The 16,930-nt window shown below is 45.6% G+C and overlaps 1 protein-coding gene across 1 annotated transcript in view; it reads right to left on the reverse strand.

The window, feature by feature from the left end:
• Nucleotides 1–15,911, reverse strand: part of HEXB (hexosaminidase subunit beta) — a 43,471-nt gene extending 27,560 nt beyond the window's left edge. The window contains exons 1-4 of the mRNA XM_058739777.1: nucleotides 15,598–15,911; nucleotides 5,984–6,036; nucleotides 4,718–5,369; nucleotides 710–855 (exon numbers count right to left, since the gene is read on the reverse strand). Of these exons, the coding sequence (XP_058595760.1) occupies nucleotides 710–855; nucleotides 4,718–5,369; nucleotides 5,984–6,036; nucleotides 15,598–15,911 (1,165 nt within the window). The remainder of the gene's footprint in view (nucleotides 1–709; nucleotides 856–4,717; nucleotides 5,370–5,983; nucleotides 6,037–15,597) is intronic.
• Nucleotides 15,912–16,930: the final 1,019 nt, after the last annotated feature.

A 16,930-nucleotide genomic window follows, 5' to 3' on the forward strand; every position in this document is an offset into this window, starting at 1 on the left:
TATCACCTACAACCTCACACTGCTCCCGTTGGTTCCTTGGTGTATATTCCATGTTTTCCCCAGTCAGTAGCCCCTACAGAAACTTTTTAGGCAACAAAAATATCTTACAGCTAAGTTTTGTTTATATCCTGAAATGAAAGAGCTCCAGCCCCACCCCCAGTTCTGTATCATTTTTGTGTCAAATAAGATTACAAACAGAGATCATGGAGGTACACACAGATTTATCTTCAAAATAAAAGCGAAGAAACTGCCTGATGTCCAAAAATGAGTTATTAGCCAAGTAAGTTACTGCACTAAAAATGATGTCATAGAAAAATATTTCATTACATGTTCGTTTTGCTAGACAAAAAAAAAAAAAAAAAAGCCAAATACAAAAACCCCACTTTCACATAATTGTTTCTCATACGTTTATACTTCTATCAACGTGTAATATTTCAATGTATCACTCTACAAAAAAACCACATCTGAAATAACGGTGGTCAAGTGAGTGCTGGGGTTATGAATGATGTACTTTCTCCTCTTCACTTCCTGTGCTTAAAGATGTTCTACAATGACTGTGCATGACTTTAATGTTAAGTTGAAAAATAAAAATCATAAACTCACTGGCCAAGAACTCACAACAGTTCATGGCATGGAAGCTGTTTCTGGCACTTAAGTCCCCAACGAGCAGCATAGGACACGACACGCTCACGTCAGCGTAGGTACTCACAGGACTCGTCTGAAGTGATGTTGGGGAAAAGATCACACTCCGAGTCCAGGACAACTGTGACGAGAAGCTGCTGTAACTCTATCGCACCATTAGGTTTAGTAGGGCGACGCTGCCTCTTGTCGAAACCAAAAATGTATTCATGATATCTGTGTGAGAAATAAATTCAAATAAAGTTTTAAAGCACCGCAGCCAAATTTTACATACATATGTGGCAGTGGACATCCCAGTGGGGCTCCTCCAATCCCGGCCACCCCGTACTGGTCCAATTAGAGGCTCTCACCCCAAGCTGCACATCAGAACTTCCGGGGGAGCTTTTTGAAAATACTGAGGTCCAGACCTCCGGAATCAGAATCTCTGAGGGCGGGATATAGGCACGGGAATTTGAGAAGCTACACCCACACTTCCAAGTGCCTCATATGAAGAGACTGTTAAGAACCAGTAATCAAACCAATAATGGGAATCCCATCACTCTTGGGTAGGCAAGCCAATTGCACCCAGTGATGAAGGTGGTGCATTAGGGGTAATGGTGGCAGAAAGCTGCCTACATTAAGTGAGCCACAAAAGCCACATTTCTCTGTATGTGACACCTGGACCAGCTGTAGGGCTCGAATTGGCAGAGCCAATCTAAAGATGGCAGAGGTGGAAAGAACACGGATTCCCTAATGATACTGTTGAGCCCCTTAGTCAAGTAGCTGTGGAATCCTGTTTTGGACTTCCTAAAATGTGAGATAATAGGTTTTCTTATTGCTTAAGCTTGACTAAAACAGAGTTCCTGTTACCTTCCAAAAAAAAAAAAAAAAAAAACCTAGCTAATACAGAACCCCCCCCCCCCCCAAAAGAAGGTCACTAGCCTACAGAATTCTCATCAGGGTCTTGAAAATTTACCTTCTGCCGGTACCCAAATACCAGAGAAAGGGGATATTAAAACAGCATTTATTTATTTATTTAAAAAAAAATTTTTTTTTTTTAACGTTTATTTATTTTTGGGACAGAGAGAGACAGAGCATGAACAGGGGAGGGGCAGAGAGAGAGGGAGACACAGAATCGGAAGCAGGCTCCAGGCTCTGAGCCATCAGCCCAGAGCCTGACACGGGGCTCGAACTCACGGACCGCGAGATCGTGACCTGAGCCGAAGTCGGATGCTTAACCGACTGAGCCACCCAGGCGCCCCTAAAACAGCATTTAAAGGTGCTAAAGACCCGACAGGCTTCAAAGCAATCATTTAAATAACATTTTATAGATTTTGATAAGCCAGAGGCTGTGTATGCTACTTAAGTGTAAGAACACCTTGTGTTTTTCCAGAAAAGTAAGGAGAGGTAGGAAAGTTCCAATGAGTCTGGAAGAGTATGGAAGTTAACCAGTGACAGAACAGAATGGACGATGATGCTGGGGGCCCTTTCCAAGGGAAAACCTTGACAGAATCAGAAGGAAATTAAGAGGGGCACCCGGGTGGCTCAGTCGGTTAAGTGTCTGACTTCGGCTCAGGTCATGATATCATAGCTCATGGGTTCAAGCCCCCACGTTGGACTGTGTGCAGACAGCTCAGAGCCTGGAGCCTGTTTCAGATTCTGTGTCTCCCTCTCTCTCTGCCCCTCCCCTGTTCATGCTCTGTCTCTGTCTCAAAAATAAACAAACATTAAAAAAAAATTTAAAAAAAAGGAAATTAAGATCGCTGAACTGTATCGTTAGAAATGGTTAAGATGTGGGGTGCCTGGGTGGCTCAGTAGGGTAAGCGTCCAACTCTTGGTTTCTGCTCAGGTCATGATCTCACAGTTCTTCAATTCGAGCCCTGCGTGGGGCTCAGCACTGACAGTGCAGAACCTGCTTGGGATTCTCCCTGTCCCTCTCTCTCTCTCTGCCCCTTCCCCTGCTCTCGTGTGTGCTTGTCTGCTCTCTTAAATGAACTTAAAAAAAAATTTAAAAAGAAATGGTTAAGATGGCAAATTCTATCTTTTATGTATTTTATCACAGTTAAATAAATTTTTTAAAAAAGGAAATTAAAATTGCCAGCAGCTCTGAATTTTGAGCTAGGTGCTGGCTTGGCCCAAATAAGGAGAACTTTGGTCCTGGATATTAAAACTAACAGAAAACTCAAAGGGTTCTAAACCAATGGTGTCCAAGGTATTTGGGTTAATTTTCCCTTTCAGGAACTGAGCGAGTGCAGCTATTCATTCATGTAAAAAAAAATGAGTGACTCAGGGCACCTGGGCGGCTCAGTCAATTGCGCGTCTGACTTCGGCTCAGGTCACGATCTCACAGTTTGTGAGTTCGAGCCCCATGTCAGGCTCTGTACTGATCGCTCAGAGCCTGGAGCCCGCTTCGGATTCTGTGTCTGCCTCTCTCTCTCTGCCTCTCCCCCGCTTGCGCTCGGTCTCTCTCTCTCAAAAATGAACATGAAAAAAAATTCTTTTTAATTAAAAAATGAGTAACTAGCATGCGACGGACCTTGTTCTACAAGTTGAGGAAGCTGCCATGCACCAGACCCAACTCTCTCCTTGCAAAAAACACAGTTTGAAAGCAGGGTTTGTGATAGAAGTTGGGCCCCCCAAAGACAGGAGCCTCTGGCTCCGAACTGCCTAGGGCGTAGACCGTGTGTCCACCTAGAGCCTTTGGAACATCTCCATCATCTCTACGTTCTTCCACCCACACTGCGCTTATACTCTGAAATAGACAAGTGACCTTCCTGAATTCCTAGAATGCTCCCCTGAATGCTTTCAAGTCTTAGCCATAAGGGCTAATGTTTTATATCCTGCTTCCTAACTAACAGCGTAGGGTATAATTAACAGCTGCTTCACACACCAGCCATGGTTAGTTAGGCCAACTCCAGATAATCACCTGCACTGCCTCGAAATGCCAAGCCTTGTTTTCAAACCATCTCACCACTGACTCAAGCCCTTGTTATCCAACCACTGTCAACTTGACTTCCTTGCTCTCTTGCCATAATCCTCGTCATTTCAAGCCTATCACCCAGTCCTCGTTTTACTAACAGTATGGCACAGAAGGAAAATACAATTTTAGACACAGAGTCCCAAAGCAAACATGGTAAGCGTGTTTGTTTTTTTTTTAAATATTTCCTAGCCAGCACCAAATTACATTCCTTCCCTAAACTCCAGGCCTTCAGGAGACTCCAGCCTACACAGGTCTCATGGTGAGGGGACACCAAAGAAAGGCTGCTGAAACACCTCCCCAAGTGCAATCAGCCTTCTGTGTGGTGTGGCCAGCAAAGCCAGGCTGTCGGCTGCCTCCTCATCCCCTGATTCACCATTCACCCCGTCTGTAGCCAAAGAGGTGGCAGACGTGGAAATGTGGTGAGCTCCAGAACAGGAAGCGGGAGAGCCAGCACATGACGTGCTGGGAAAAGACAAGCAGAGACTGCGATGAACCTATTACATCGAAGTAATTAGATTGAAAGCATGGAACATTTCCTAAGAAACAGACTTGGGGAGTTTTGGGCAATGCTCCAACCTGAGGACTTTCTGCCTTCTGAACTGTTACCTGATTTGGCCAGTGGGGTGGGGAGACTGCAGACGGCAACCAACTTGGGAGTTCTGGTGTCAAGCATTAAGCACTCATTTTCCTCCTAGAATTCTCTTCACGTAAGAAGCTGCCACTCTCCAGCCCCTCCATCCGCCCTACTCTCCCCTCCAAGGCGAAGCTGGGCACAGATTCTGAGCAGCCTACTCCTTCCCCCTCAGTATCCCGCACGCAAACCAGGGTTCCAGAATGCCCGGGAAGTCCCTTAGCAGGCAGGAGGGGGAGGGAGGGGAAGAGCTTGGGTTTCAGCGGCTGTCTGAGCCGGCTCTCCCACCTTCTGGACCTGTCCCTTTGGCGAGGTCACGGGCCAGCTCGGCACTGGTTCCTTATCTGCTGAACGGGGAAAAACGCACGCGTAGGGTCGCGAGGGTGACAAGAGGCGCGCAGGGCTCCCCTCCCCTCGCCCCCCGCGCCGGCCCAGCGCCCCAGGCGGTTGGCCCCGCCTCCGCCCCGCAGCGCGCAGGGAGCGCTCACCGCCGAAAAGCTTCTTGCAGGAGGGAGCAGGTGGGGCCGGCGGTGGACGAGGGGCCGTAGCCGATGGAGAAGTTGTCGCGGGAGAGGTGCAGCAGGCGCGGAGACGTCTTCACCGAGAGCGGCATAGGCCACAGGGCCGGCTCCGGCGCGGCGGAGGAGCGCGGGGCCAGCGCCGCCAGCAGCGCCAGCAGCGCCGCCAGCCCCAACCCGCGGTGCCGCATGGCCGGTCGGCCCAGGTCTACGGGAGCTTCAGCCCGCGTACCTGACCTCCGCCCGGACACCGAGGAGGAAGCGCCGAGCGCCGGGGCGGCGGAGTCAGCTGACGGCGCGCCCCGCCCAGGCCCGCCTCCCGGCCTGTGGGACCGCCCCGCCGCCCTCCGCGCCCCGCCCCGCCCCGCCCCGCCTGACCCGACCCGACCCGACCCGACCCGAGGGGAGGCCCCGGGAAACGCGGCGCGGGGCTGGGCCGGCTGGGGCTCCTGCGGCGGGGGCTCCGGAGGCTTGCGCCCCAGCCCAGACCGCCCCTGACCGCAGTTCAGCTTGAACCGTAGCCTCCCGTCGGAACCCCCGGTGCCAGACTTGTCAGCAGGTGGGGGGTTCAAAATTAGGCAAAAGGTTTTCTCAGTGGATCTTGGCGGAGGACTTCGCGAGACTTCACGGGGACGCCGTGGGCCCAGTTAATTAGGCAGATGATACAAACAGGCGGTGTATTATAATGAGCGATTCATATTGCCACACTGCCATTTTCGAAGAAATTATAAGCGTGACAGTTACAAAATAGAACAAAAATATGTCAAATATTTTATTCAACTATTAAATAAGTCAGGTTCAAAAGGTTATTGAATAAAGCAATGTTAGAATAAGACTGCTAAATAGGAAATTGGGTAGCATGCTACGGTGACTCAGCCCTAAGTATCTGACAGCCTGGAAACTCCCATCCCCACTCAAGAAAAAAAAGTAATTCCGTTTATAGCGAATTCCTGAGAGCAGCCTCAATGTTTATTGTGGCAGGCCTCTCTGCATCTTTGGAGATAAAACAGCAGATCTAGAAGCAAGCAGAAGCAATGTCATTAGGTCCAGTGTGGCAAGGGTTCAAATGTCATCTCTCTCCCTCTTTCCTTCCCCTTTCCCCTCTCCCCTGCTTATATTTCTCTATTTTTCAACTCATTTTTTCTCCATATTGGCTTCATTGTCAGACCGGCTCTTCATAATAGCCCTCTTCTTGGGTGGCAAGGACAACCCCTCAGGGAAGCTTATGCCCCTTACTCATCCCCGTCAGTCCTGAAAAAGGATCCCAATTGACAAGTTTGATAGCACACCTAAGGCAAAGGAGTTAAGTTATATGACCCAACATGGGATGGAGGGTGCTGATGTTCCCCAAAGAAGAGGTTATTGAAGAGAAAACTATGGGGGCATGTGGGTGGCTGAGTTGGTTGGGTGTCCAACTCTTGATTTCTGCTCAGGTTCATGAGTTCAAGCCCCCCACCTGGCTCTTCACTGACAGTACGGAGCCTGCTTGGGATTCTCTCTCCCTCTCTCTCAAAAAATAAATTAAAACAAAAACAAACAAACTGCAGTCCCAAAATGGCATCACTTGGGTTAAAGCCCCAAGTCAGTAAACCAAAACTTAATACCTAACCTAAATACAATTTCAACTCCCCAGGAATGTAACCTTTAACCAATCAACATGGAATTTTATGGTCAATACTAGGAAATTTACTGGTAGACCCCATACACTCTCCTAAGGAGCACAACCTTGCCTAAACAGAGTATTCCTTGCTAACAAATTCTTTTCTTCTTCTTTTTAATGCCCTCTCTTGCTTTAATTTTTGTTTATTTTGAGAGAGAGAACAAGTTGGGTAAGGGCAGAGACAGAGAGGGGAGAGAGAGGGAGAGAATCTTAGCACAGAGCCCAGTGCGGGCTCGAACCCACGAACCATTAAGATCATGATCTGAGCCGAAACCAAGAGTCAGACTCTTAACCAGCTAAGCCACCCAGGTGCGCCACCCTCCCCCTGCCTCTTGCCTTAAAAAACGTTTCTCTTATTCAGCTCAGTGGAGCTCCCCACTACTTTGCTACATGGGAATGCTGCCCAATTCATGAATCACTTAATAAAGACAATGAGATCTTAAAATTTACTCTGTTGAGTTTTGTTTTTTAACAAAGTGATCTGTTACCCGAAGAAAGAGAAAAGGATACTAGGCAAGCCCAAACCACATATGTGCTATAGTAAGAATTCTGAAAATTTTGGTGAAGACCTATAAGAAAAGACTTCGAAGAGGATTTGTGGGGCATGCTTAAAATATAGTTATTCCATTACAGGAAGCACCAGTGCCACCTTATTAGTCCCTCTTCTTATAATTTATACAAACTTAATTTGCAATATTCATCTTCACTGCCACTTCTTACCGTTAATTGAAGGCTAACAGCATAATTTCTCCAAGGTTCAATCTCCTATTCATATTGTTGCAATTGCCATTTCTTCAATGGCAACTTCGCCTTGTGTATTAGCTATCTATTGCTGTGCAACAAATTACTGCAAAACATAGCTTAAAACAACAAATAATACATGATAAGATAACAGATACCTCACAATTTCTGTGGATCAGGAATTCAGGAATCTTCGCTGGGTGAGGCTGGCTGAGTCTCTCATGAGGTTGCGATCATCTGAAGCCATTTTTCTAAAAGCTTGGCTAATGCTGGAGGCTAAGTGATTCTAAGCTAGCCGACATGGCTATTGGCAAGAGACAGGAGTTACTTACTGGCTGTTGGCTGAAGTCCTCAGTTACTTGTCACGTGACTCTATAAGGTTTATTATGCATATTTACAACATGGCCGCCGGCTTCCCCAAAGCCAAGTGAACCGAGCGAGAACAAGAACAATAAGGTTTTCATATAATAAAAAATAAAAAATAAAAAAATAAAATAAAAAAAAAAAAGAACAATAAGGAAGCCACAACACCTTTCTTTGGCTTCCTCTTGTCAGGATGCTTCCACCATATTCAATCCCTTAGAAGTCAGTTACTAACCACAGCCATGTTCAAGGGGAGAGAAATTAGACTACACTTTTTCTTTTTTTTTTTTTTTTTAATTTTTTTTTTAAACGTTTATTTATTTTCGAGACAGAGAGAGACAGAGCATGAACGGGGGAGGGGCAGAGAGAGAGGGAAACACAGAATCTGAAACAGGCTCCAGGCTCTGAGCTGTCAGCACAGACCCCGACGCGGGGCTCACGCGGGGCTCAAACTCACAGACCGTGAGATCGTGACCTGAGCCGAAGTCGGACACTTAACCGACTGAGCCACCCAGGCGCCCTAAGGCTACACTTTTTCAAGGGAGGAGTCTACCCTCTGACCACAAATTGTTTATATTCCTCCCACATACAAAACGTATCCCCTTCCTCCAAAGAACCCCCAAAGTCTCATCCTTTTAGAACATTTCCATGAAATTCAGAAGGTTGGCATCTAAATTAGTACTAAGCATGGATGAGGCTCCTAAATGTATTCGTAAATATCCTCAAGTACAGTTTCTCCGAATCTATAGACAAGAGAGTCTCTTAATCTAGAGACAAGTTATCTGTACCCCCACACATGTAAAATATGATGGTGGGACAGACTTAGAATAGCCAGCAGAGACGGCTCTGTTCAAAAGAGGGAAAATGAGAAGCACTGAGGGGTTTATAGCAATTCCCAAAGCCCGCCAAGCAAATTTTGGAAGTTGCTTGATAAGGAGTCAAAGATTCAAAATAATTCTCTATGATTCTTGACTCCAGTGTCTGGCTTTGGGTTCTGCCTTGAGTCATTTTTCCTTGTTCTTGGAAAGTAGTATGTGGTTGCACCTGAGTAGATTTCTTGTAGAAATTTGCAGGTCCAAAGACGTCATTTCATCTGTCACTTTTCCAACTGTTTCTCAGTTCAAACTGGTAGCATTTCTGCTGATACATTTCTGTTAAAAATTGTTAACTCTGGGGCGCCTGGGTGGCTCAGTCGGTTGAGCGTCCGACTTCGGGTCAGGTCATGATCTCGTGGTTTGTGCGTTCGAGCCTTATGTTGGGCTCTGTGCTGACAGCTGAGAGCCTGGAGCCTGCTTCAGATTCTGTGTCTCATTCTCTCTCTCTCTGCCCCTTCCCTGCTCATGCTCTGTCTCTGTCTGTCTCTCTCTCAAAATTAAATAAACATTAAAAAAATTTTTTTAATTGTTGATTCTCCGTGAATCTCACTGAGGTTCATAAATTCATAAATCTCACTGAGGTTCATAAATTACAAAAGCTATATGCACCAAATCTTCAATATGTGCCTTTCGCTACTGTGGGCAGCTGCTGGGAACAGGATTCTTAGAAACCCTATTGTTTGAGAGGATCTGTCCGACAAAGTGTTAAAATATTTAGGGGCGCCTGGGTGGCGCAGTCGGTTAAGCGTCCGACTTCAGCCAGGTCACGATCTCGCGGTCCGTGAGTTCGAGCCCCGCGTCAGGCTCTGGGCTGATGGCTCGGAGCCTGGAGCCTGTTTCCAATTCTGTGTCTCCCTCTCTCTCTGCCCCTCCCCCGTTCATGCTCTGTCTCTGTCTGTCCCAAAAATAAATAAAAAACATTAAAAAAAAAAAAAAATTTAAAAAAAAAAAAAAGTGTTAAAATATTTAAATGACCTTTTGTCTCATTGTCAGATACTCTGAGACACCACAATAGATCTTTCAGAGGTCTTAAGGGATTTTATATTCACAACCTAGATTTCATGTTTATTTTTTTAAGTCTATTTACTTATTTATTATTTTTTTAAATATGAAATTTACTGTCAAATTGGTTTCCCTACAACACCCAGCGCTCATCCCAACAGGTGCCCTCCTCAGTGCCCATCACCCACTTTCCCCTCCCTCCCACCCCCCACATCAACCCTCAGTTTATTTTCAGTTTTTAAGTCTCTTAAGATTTGCCTTATTTTTTTATTTTTTTTAATGTTTATTTATTTTTGAGAGAGAGAGACGTACACAGACCGTGAGCAGGGGAGGGGTAGAGAGAGTGGGAGACACAGCATCTGAAGTAGGTTCCAGGCTCTGAGCTGTCAGCACAAAGCCTGATGTGGCGCTCGAACTCACGTGCCACGAGATCATGACATGAGCCGAAGGTGGACGCTTAACCGACTGAGCCACCCAGGTGCCCCAGTCTATTTATTTATTTTGAGAGAAAGCACGTGAGAACACAAGTGGGGAGGGGCAGAGATAGGTACAGAGAAAATCCCAAGCAGGCTCTGCACTGCCAGTGCAGAGCCCAACCCAGGGCTCGAACACACGGACTGTGATATCATGAGCTGAGCCAAAATCAAGAGTCAGACATTAACCGACTGAGCCACCCGGGCGCCCCGGGTTTCGTGTTTAGACCATGTTTTCCTGAGAGAACCTGGGATCCATCTCTTCCTGAAAGCCAAGTCTTCATTTTCCCTGGCTGCCTTGCCTAGAAAATGTGGTTTAAAATTGTTTAAAAAAAAACCCAATTAAGCCTTGACTGCTTTATGTTTCACAGTCCTTCCTTCCTTTACCTTGCTCCTCTCATACTTTAGTATAGTGGAAAGATACACCTGGACAGCACCTTGAATATTCTAGCTGGAAATCTCCTTAGTTAGACCCCATATTCATTAGCAGGTGCATCCTCCACTCTCTACATCATGGAAGGCCACCGTGATCTTTCTGCCAGTGTCACAAGGATCACATTTCCTCCAGTTTCCAGTAAGGTTTTCCTTGCTGTCCCGTAAGCGAGCCTCCTCTGGTCTATGTCCTTCCACTAACGGTCTTTTCCAGGCCCATCATGCTTTCACAAACCCTGTCTCCAAAATCACTCCAGCTTCTGTCCACTGCCTGAGTCCAAAGTCACTCCCACATTTTAGGTGTTCGTCATGGCCACGCCTTACTTCCAGGGATCAAAATGATTTTTTTTTTTAATCTACTGTCATGTGAGAAATTAACAACACCTTAAAAGGTGCACACAAATAAAATTTTGATAGATGGTGCCAAATTTTTCTCCAAAACAGGTGACAGTGTAGGAGAGTGTTCATATCACAATACTATTAATCGTTTTCAATTTTATCAATGGTTTTAGTCTGTACTTCATTACTTGCGAGGTTGAAAAAAAAAATGGCCATTTTGCATATTCTTGTAGTAAGAGCTGTTTCATATCCTTAGGGTTGTTTTCTTTCTTTAGTGATTTGTATGAGTGGTTGTTAAATTATAGATAATAATCTCTCCTGTATATTGCACACATCTTTTCCCATCCCTCCATTGTCTTTTATCTCGTGTGGTATTTTGTCTTAAATTGGTTTTACCTTTTTTTGTTTTGTTTTGTTTAATTTGTCAGTTTTCATTTTACGGCTTCAAAACTTGATTAGAATTCAAAGATGATAAAAATTCTCCTATTTTCTTCTAGTGCTTTTATAGTTTTGTTTTTAAGGAGGTTACTACACTCCAGCTGATGTTTATCTTTGTGCATAGTAAGGCTGTAGCTTTTTTTCCACCCAAATGGATAGTCAATTGTAAAAAGGCCATTTATTGAACAGGCCATTCTTTCTTCACGGATTTAAGACACATCCTGTAATTTTAAATTTTTTTTTTTAACGTTTATTTACTTTTTGAGACAGAGAGAAACAGAGAATGAACGGGGGAGGGTCAGAGAGAGAGAGAGACACAGAATCTGAAACAGGCTCCAGGCTCCGAGCCATCAGCACAGAGCCCGACGCGGGGCTCGAACTCACAGACTGTGAGATCGTGACCTGAGCTGAAGTCGGACGCTTAACCCACTGAGCCACCCAGGCGCCCCAACATCCTGTAATTTTAAAACAATTTGAGGGGCGCCTGGGTGGCGCAGTTGGTTAAGCGTCTGACTTCAGCCAGGTCACGATCTCACAGTCTGTGAGTTCGAGCCCCGCGTCGGGCTCTGGGCTGATGGCTCGGAGCCTGGACCCTGTTTCTGATTCTGTGTCTCCCTCTCTCTCTGCCCCTCCCCCGTTCATGCTCTGTCTCTCTCTGTCCCAAAAATAAATAAAAAACGTTGAAAAAAAAAAATTAAAAAAAAAAAAAAACAATTTGCACCAAGATGTGTTCATTCTGTTTGGGGGTCTCTGTTCTGTGGGCCTACGTATGTTTCCCTGTGCCAAGTGCTATTCTATTTAAATCATTGTATTATGCTATTATGCATGTATTATGTATTATGCTAAAGTATTATGCTATTTAAATCGTTGTAGTTTTGAGTGCCTGGGTGGCTCGGTCGGTTAAGTGTCCGACTTCGGCTCAGGTCATGATCTCACAGTTCTTGAGTTTGAGCCCCACATCAGGCTCTGTGCTGACAGCTCAGAGCCTGGAGCCTGCTTTGGATTCTGTCTCCCTCTCTGCCCCTCCCCGACTCGTGCTCTGTCTCTCTCAAAAATAAATAAACCTTAAAAAAAAGTTTAAATCGCTGTAATTTTGAATTATGCTTTGATATCTTGAAGGGCATACATATACATTGTTCTTATTTCTAAGACTTCTGGGTATTTCTAATCATATTTCCTTCCACATAAACTTAAAGGCTTGATTGCCAAGGTTCAGGAAAGTTGTTGAATATAATTGGAATGGCACTGATTCTGTAGGTCAGTTGGGAGAGAACTGACATCACTGAGCCTTCCAGCTTGGAAATAATTTCTATTAATTTTTGAGGTTGTTTTATGCTTGTCTCCAGAGTCTCATAGACTACTTTTCATGGACTTTCTTATTTCTTAGGCATGTTCCTAGGTCTTTCATTCTTTCATTGCTTATGTTAATAGAATCCCTCTCCCTCTCCACCCCTGTAATTTCTCCCCAGAAATGACAAAAGAATGAGGTAGATTGGCCTGGAAAGATCTTTCCACTGGCTGTTCATCCCACCAGCCTCACCCCTACCTCAACCGAGTGGAAACAGCTGCCAAAATCTTCTTTGTAAAATGTAAACGAAGTCATGTCACTTCCTTCCTCACGACACTTCAGTGGCTTGTTTCCCACTGCCCCTAGAAGAAAATACAAGTTCCCTAACACGATGCACACGATGGCACAGAATCTGTCACCACCCAGGTCTCTGACCACATCACTTCCTCCTTGGTATGGCCCTGTCCCAGGCACCCTGACCTTTAGTTACTTCAATCACTGAGCTTTGGCCTCCCTCCCAGCCCGACCTAAGATGTTAGAAAAATGGGGAAGAGAAAGAGAATTGGTACAGCCTCTTGTCCCATGCTGAGCACGTTTTCATCTATCAACTGACAAAGAGACTCTCTTTGAACTTTGGTCAGGCCTTTTTGAGCCCCCTTCTTGCCTAGCAGAGCCCAGTTCTAGCAAGAATCCTGGTGAGTCCATTCTTCAAGAATCCCCCTGCACTTGATATCTCATCACCCGGGCCTCCTTCGACAAGAACCCTGCTAGGTTGGTTTAGCAAGAATCTCTACTACTCCTGATGTTTCCTTTTAGTAATTTTCCATCCAGTGATGCCCCCACCCCAATTTTGCTTGTTGGCTATAAACCCATAAACCCATAGCTGTCTTTGTTGTATTCAGAGTTGATCCCAATCTCTCTTGGTAGTTTTGACACCTATCACAATCGTCTTGAATAAAGTCTTCCTTACCATTTTAGCAAGTGTCATAATAATTCTTTCTTTAAAACAACTTATTTAGGGGCGCCTGGGTGGCTTGGTCGGTTAGGCGTCCGACTTCAGCTCAGGTTATGATCTCTCGGTCCGTGAGTTTGATCCCCACGTCGGGCTCTGTGCTGACAGCTCAGAGCCTGGAGCCTGTTTCAGATCCTGTGGCTCCCTCTCTCTGACCCTCCCCCGTTCATGCTCTCTCTCTCTCTCTGTCTCAAAAATAAATAAACGTTAAAAAAAATAAAATAAATAAAACAACTTATTTAGATGATATTTGTGGATCAATTAGCCATGGGGAGTGAGGGGGGAAGAGGCATTCAGGAAATTTATAGTTCTAACTGAGGCTTGTGGGCGGACAATTTATTAGTCATTCAAGGTTTAGTTGTAGGGCACAGAATCCACTCCAGCTAGCTTTAGCAGAAATCAATTAACTCCAGGGTATCAGAGTACAGGATATTAACCGCAGGTACAGAGGCTCATAGAATCTTGTGAGAGCTGAATAACTTGACTCTTGGCCGAATTTCCTCCAGCAACTGCTCCTTTGTGACTAGTCAAATGCCTGATGGAGAAGACTTTACTACAGCTGTAATTCTAGAAGCCCTCCAGCTCAGCTCCAATCTTTACCAGTAAAAGGGATACCTCATGCACTGTCTCTGTCTCCACTTTAAAAAAAAATTTTTTTTTAAACATTTATTTATTTTTGAGTGACAGAGAGAGAGAGAGAGAGCAAATGGGAGAGGGGCAGAAAGAGAGGGATCATACAGAATCCAAAGCAGGCTCCAGGTTCAGAGCTGTCAGCACAGAGCTTGACACGGGGCTCAAACCCACCAACTATGAGATCATGACCTGAGTCAAAGTCGGAGACTTCACTGACTGAGCCACCCAGGCCCCCCTGTCTTCACTTAACTCACTTCTGAGTTCAGCTCTCAAGGTACCACAGTGAATGGGCAGACACTAAAGAACATGGAATCCCAGAGCAAGGATAGTTTCTAGGCTGTGTAATACAGGTGTCCCCACTTTTTGAAAGTTCACATTTCGGACAACTTGCTGTTATGAGAGACCTACATTAGGACCTATTGTCACTAACAGAAAGAAATTCAAAGAGGATTTTCTCTTTTATGAAAAAAGGCGAAAAGCAAAAACAGCATTCGGCGTTTGTTTTGCAGCGAGCGTTTCATGGAGGCTGCGCTCACCCCCAGCAGCAGCGAGAATGGCGCCACCAAGCTCTTTCCCTGGGAACTACACTCAGTATCTCAGCATCAAGCCCACCTAAGGTTGACGTGTGTCTGTGAGCGTCTGTGTTTTTTCTCGAAAGGTATCAGAAAAGCCAAGAGACGGGTCTTTTTTTGGGGGGGTCTGGGAACGCTCCCCAATTTTTCCACGTAAGTTAATGCTAATTGCTTCTTCACTTTACGCCATTTGGACTTATGAAAGTTTTCATAGGAATGCTGTACTTTCAGAGAGCAAGAAAAACCTCTGTAGGATGACATACTAGAAGGAGGTTGAAATGGATGGGTGCTGAGTGAGCAAATTTAGCGCCCTCAGAAAGGTGATACAATTAGTTGAGGACAGACAGCCCAGGACCTGGGCAGACAGGTGGGCAAAGCAGTGTAACTCCTGAAAAAGCATGAGCAGCCAGTGGCAAGGAGGAAGCTCCTGATATTGGATGGAGAGCTTCCCTCTGACCACATTTCTCTGCTCTCAAGGCATATCCATAAACAATCCTGAAATATTTGTGTATTCTGTCACCGCAGTCCTGAAAACGGAGGCTGAGCTCCGTTTGGCATGCGAGTACTAAACTGGGCTCTTCCAGAAGGGCCAGAGGGTTTGAGTTAAATCTGCTCTGGCAACTGGCAAGTATTTCCTCCTGTTTCGCTAAGATGAGCTGTAGAAACAATCTCTCACTCCCTTATCTATTAACAATGCCGCCCGGTGGGAAACTAGGCTCACTCTCTCCTCCAACACTCCACCTTCACCTTCCTCCACTGATGAGCAGTATTTACACAACTTGGCTGTTCATTTAATCTGTTCATGCAGACCGACTACCAAGATGCTAAACAAACAAAATCCCAAATCCATCTGGAAGCATTTGGTGACCAAAGGCTGCTGCCATGCCACAAAAGACCAAGATCCACAAGAAGGTAACAGAAGACTTCTAAAACCAGTTCTCCATATTGAGGGTAAAGGTCATGTTGGCAACTGCCTGTCTCCCACTCTTCCCCAAAACATCCCTGCTTTACCCTCCTCTCACCCTCCACAATTTGTCTTGGTATGTGAGACGTCATGATGCAGCAATCTGAACCGGGTGGGACTGGGAACTGTAATGGCAAAGGGGCTTAATTTGATGTATGTCAGTGAGTCAGGCAGACCAAGAGGACAGTCCTTTAGGTAAGAAGACTTGGCACTAGCTAAACAGGTGAACAGGTGCAGGCTTTCCTGGGAGGGCATTGCTGCCGGGTCTACACGTCCGCCTGCCCTGCCCTCCCACGTGACGAGGTCTAGAGAGAGGTGGGACAGTTTGTCTTCCCGGGGAGAGCCAAGTTCTTGGGGGTTGGAGGCTGGCATTCAGTCGTCTGTTGCTTCAGAGGCTGGGAGACCCCAAAAGAATCACCGAGAAAACGTGAGGTTGACACAGGGCGTGGAATGAGGGTTCACTTCTCACTGGGACTCGAAGGCAGCTGGAGCTCGCAGAAGTGCTGTGGGCAGTGTTGGCATGAAGCACTGTGTGCTGTGCTGTGTGAAGGACCAGAAAGCTCAGTCAGGAGCCTCCAGGAGGGCACTGAACAGGAACTGTTTGCTTTTGTTGCAGACGTGCCTGTTAGATAAGGGAGCCATGGGCTGCCCTGGAGGGCTGCCCCATCTGAGCAGAGGGGCATGTAGCCTAAATGGCCCACAGGTATACCACAGGCAGGGAGGTGAGGAATGCATGGCCACCCCATCTGATGGGTTAACCCGTCACGAGGCCAGAGAGGGTTAGGGTGGGGATATGCCCTGAGAACAAACATTGCATCCACTGCAACACCAGAAACAGATCAGATGGGAAACTCACAAGAGCAAACTGCACAGATCTCATCAGCCCTGAGTCCCAGGAGAGAGTCAGGGATGACCTACAGTAAAGGAGTGGCCACTACCTGGACTTTCGAAGGTGCTGGACTCCATGACAAGAAAATACTTCCCTAATATCCACCACGAACCCTCCCATCATGAACAGAGTCTGAGGAAGCAGCTCAAATATCTAGGGGTTCACAGCCTCATTGTGTACCAAGCTCATCTTGGGAGTTTAGGAATTTTTTTTACAACTTTATTGAATATATAAGTGACATATAATATATATATGTAATTATATATAATTGTATATGTATATATATATAACTGACATTATATATATATAATATATAGGTATATAACTGACATTATATATATATGTGTGTATATATATATATATATATATATAACTGACATTATAAACACACACACACACACACACACACTTTGTGCAATTTGGTAATTTTTATGTAACAGTGGAGCCATCACCACAATCAAGATAATGGACATATCTACCACCCCAAAATGTTTCCTCTGGC

Source organism: Neofelis nebulosa, chromosome 1 (genome assembly GCF_028018385.1).
Source record: "Neofelis nebulosa isolate mNeoNeb1 chromosome 1, mNeoNeb1.pri, whole genome shotgun sequence".
NCBI lineage: Eukaryota > Metazoa > Chordata > Mammalia > Carnivora > Felidae > Neofelis > Neofelis nebulosa.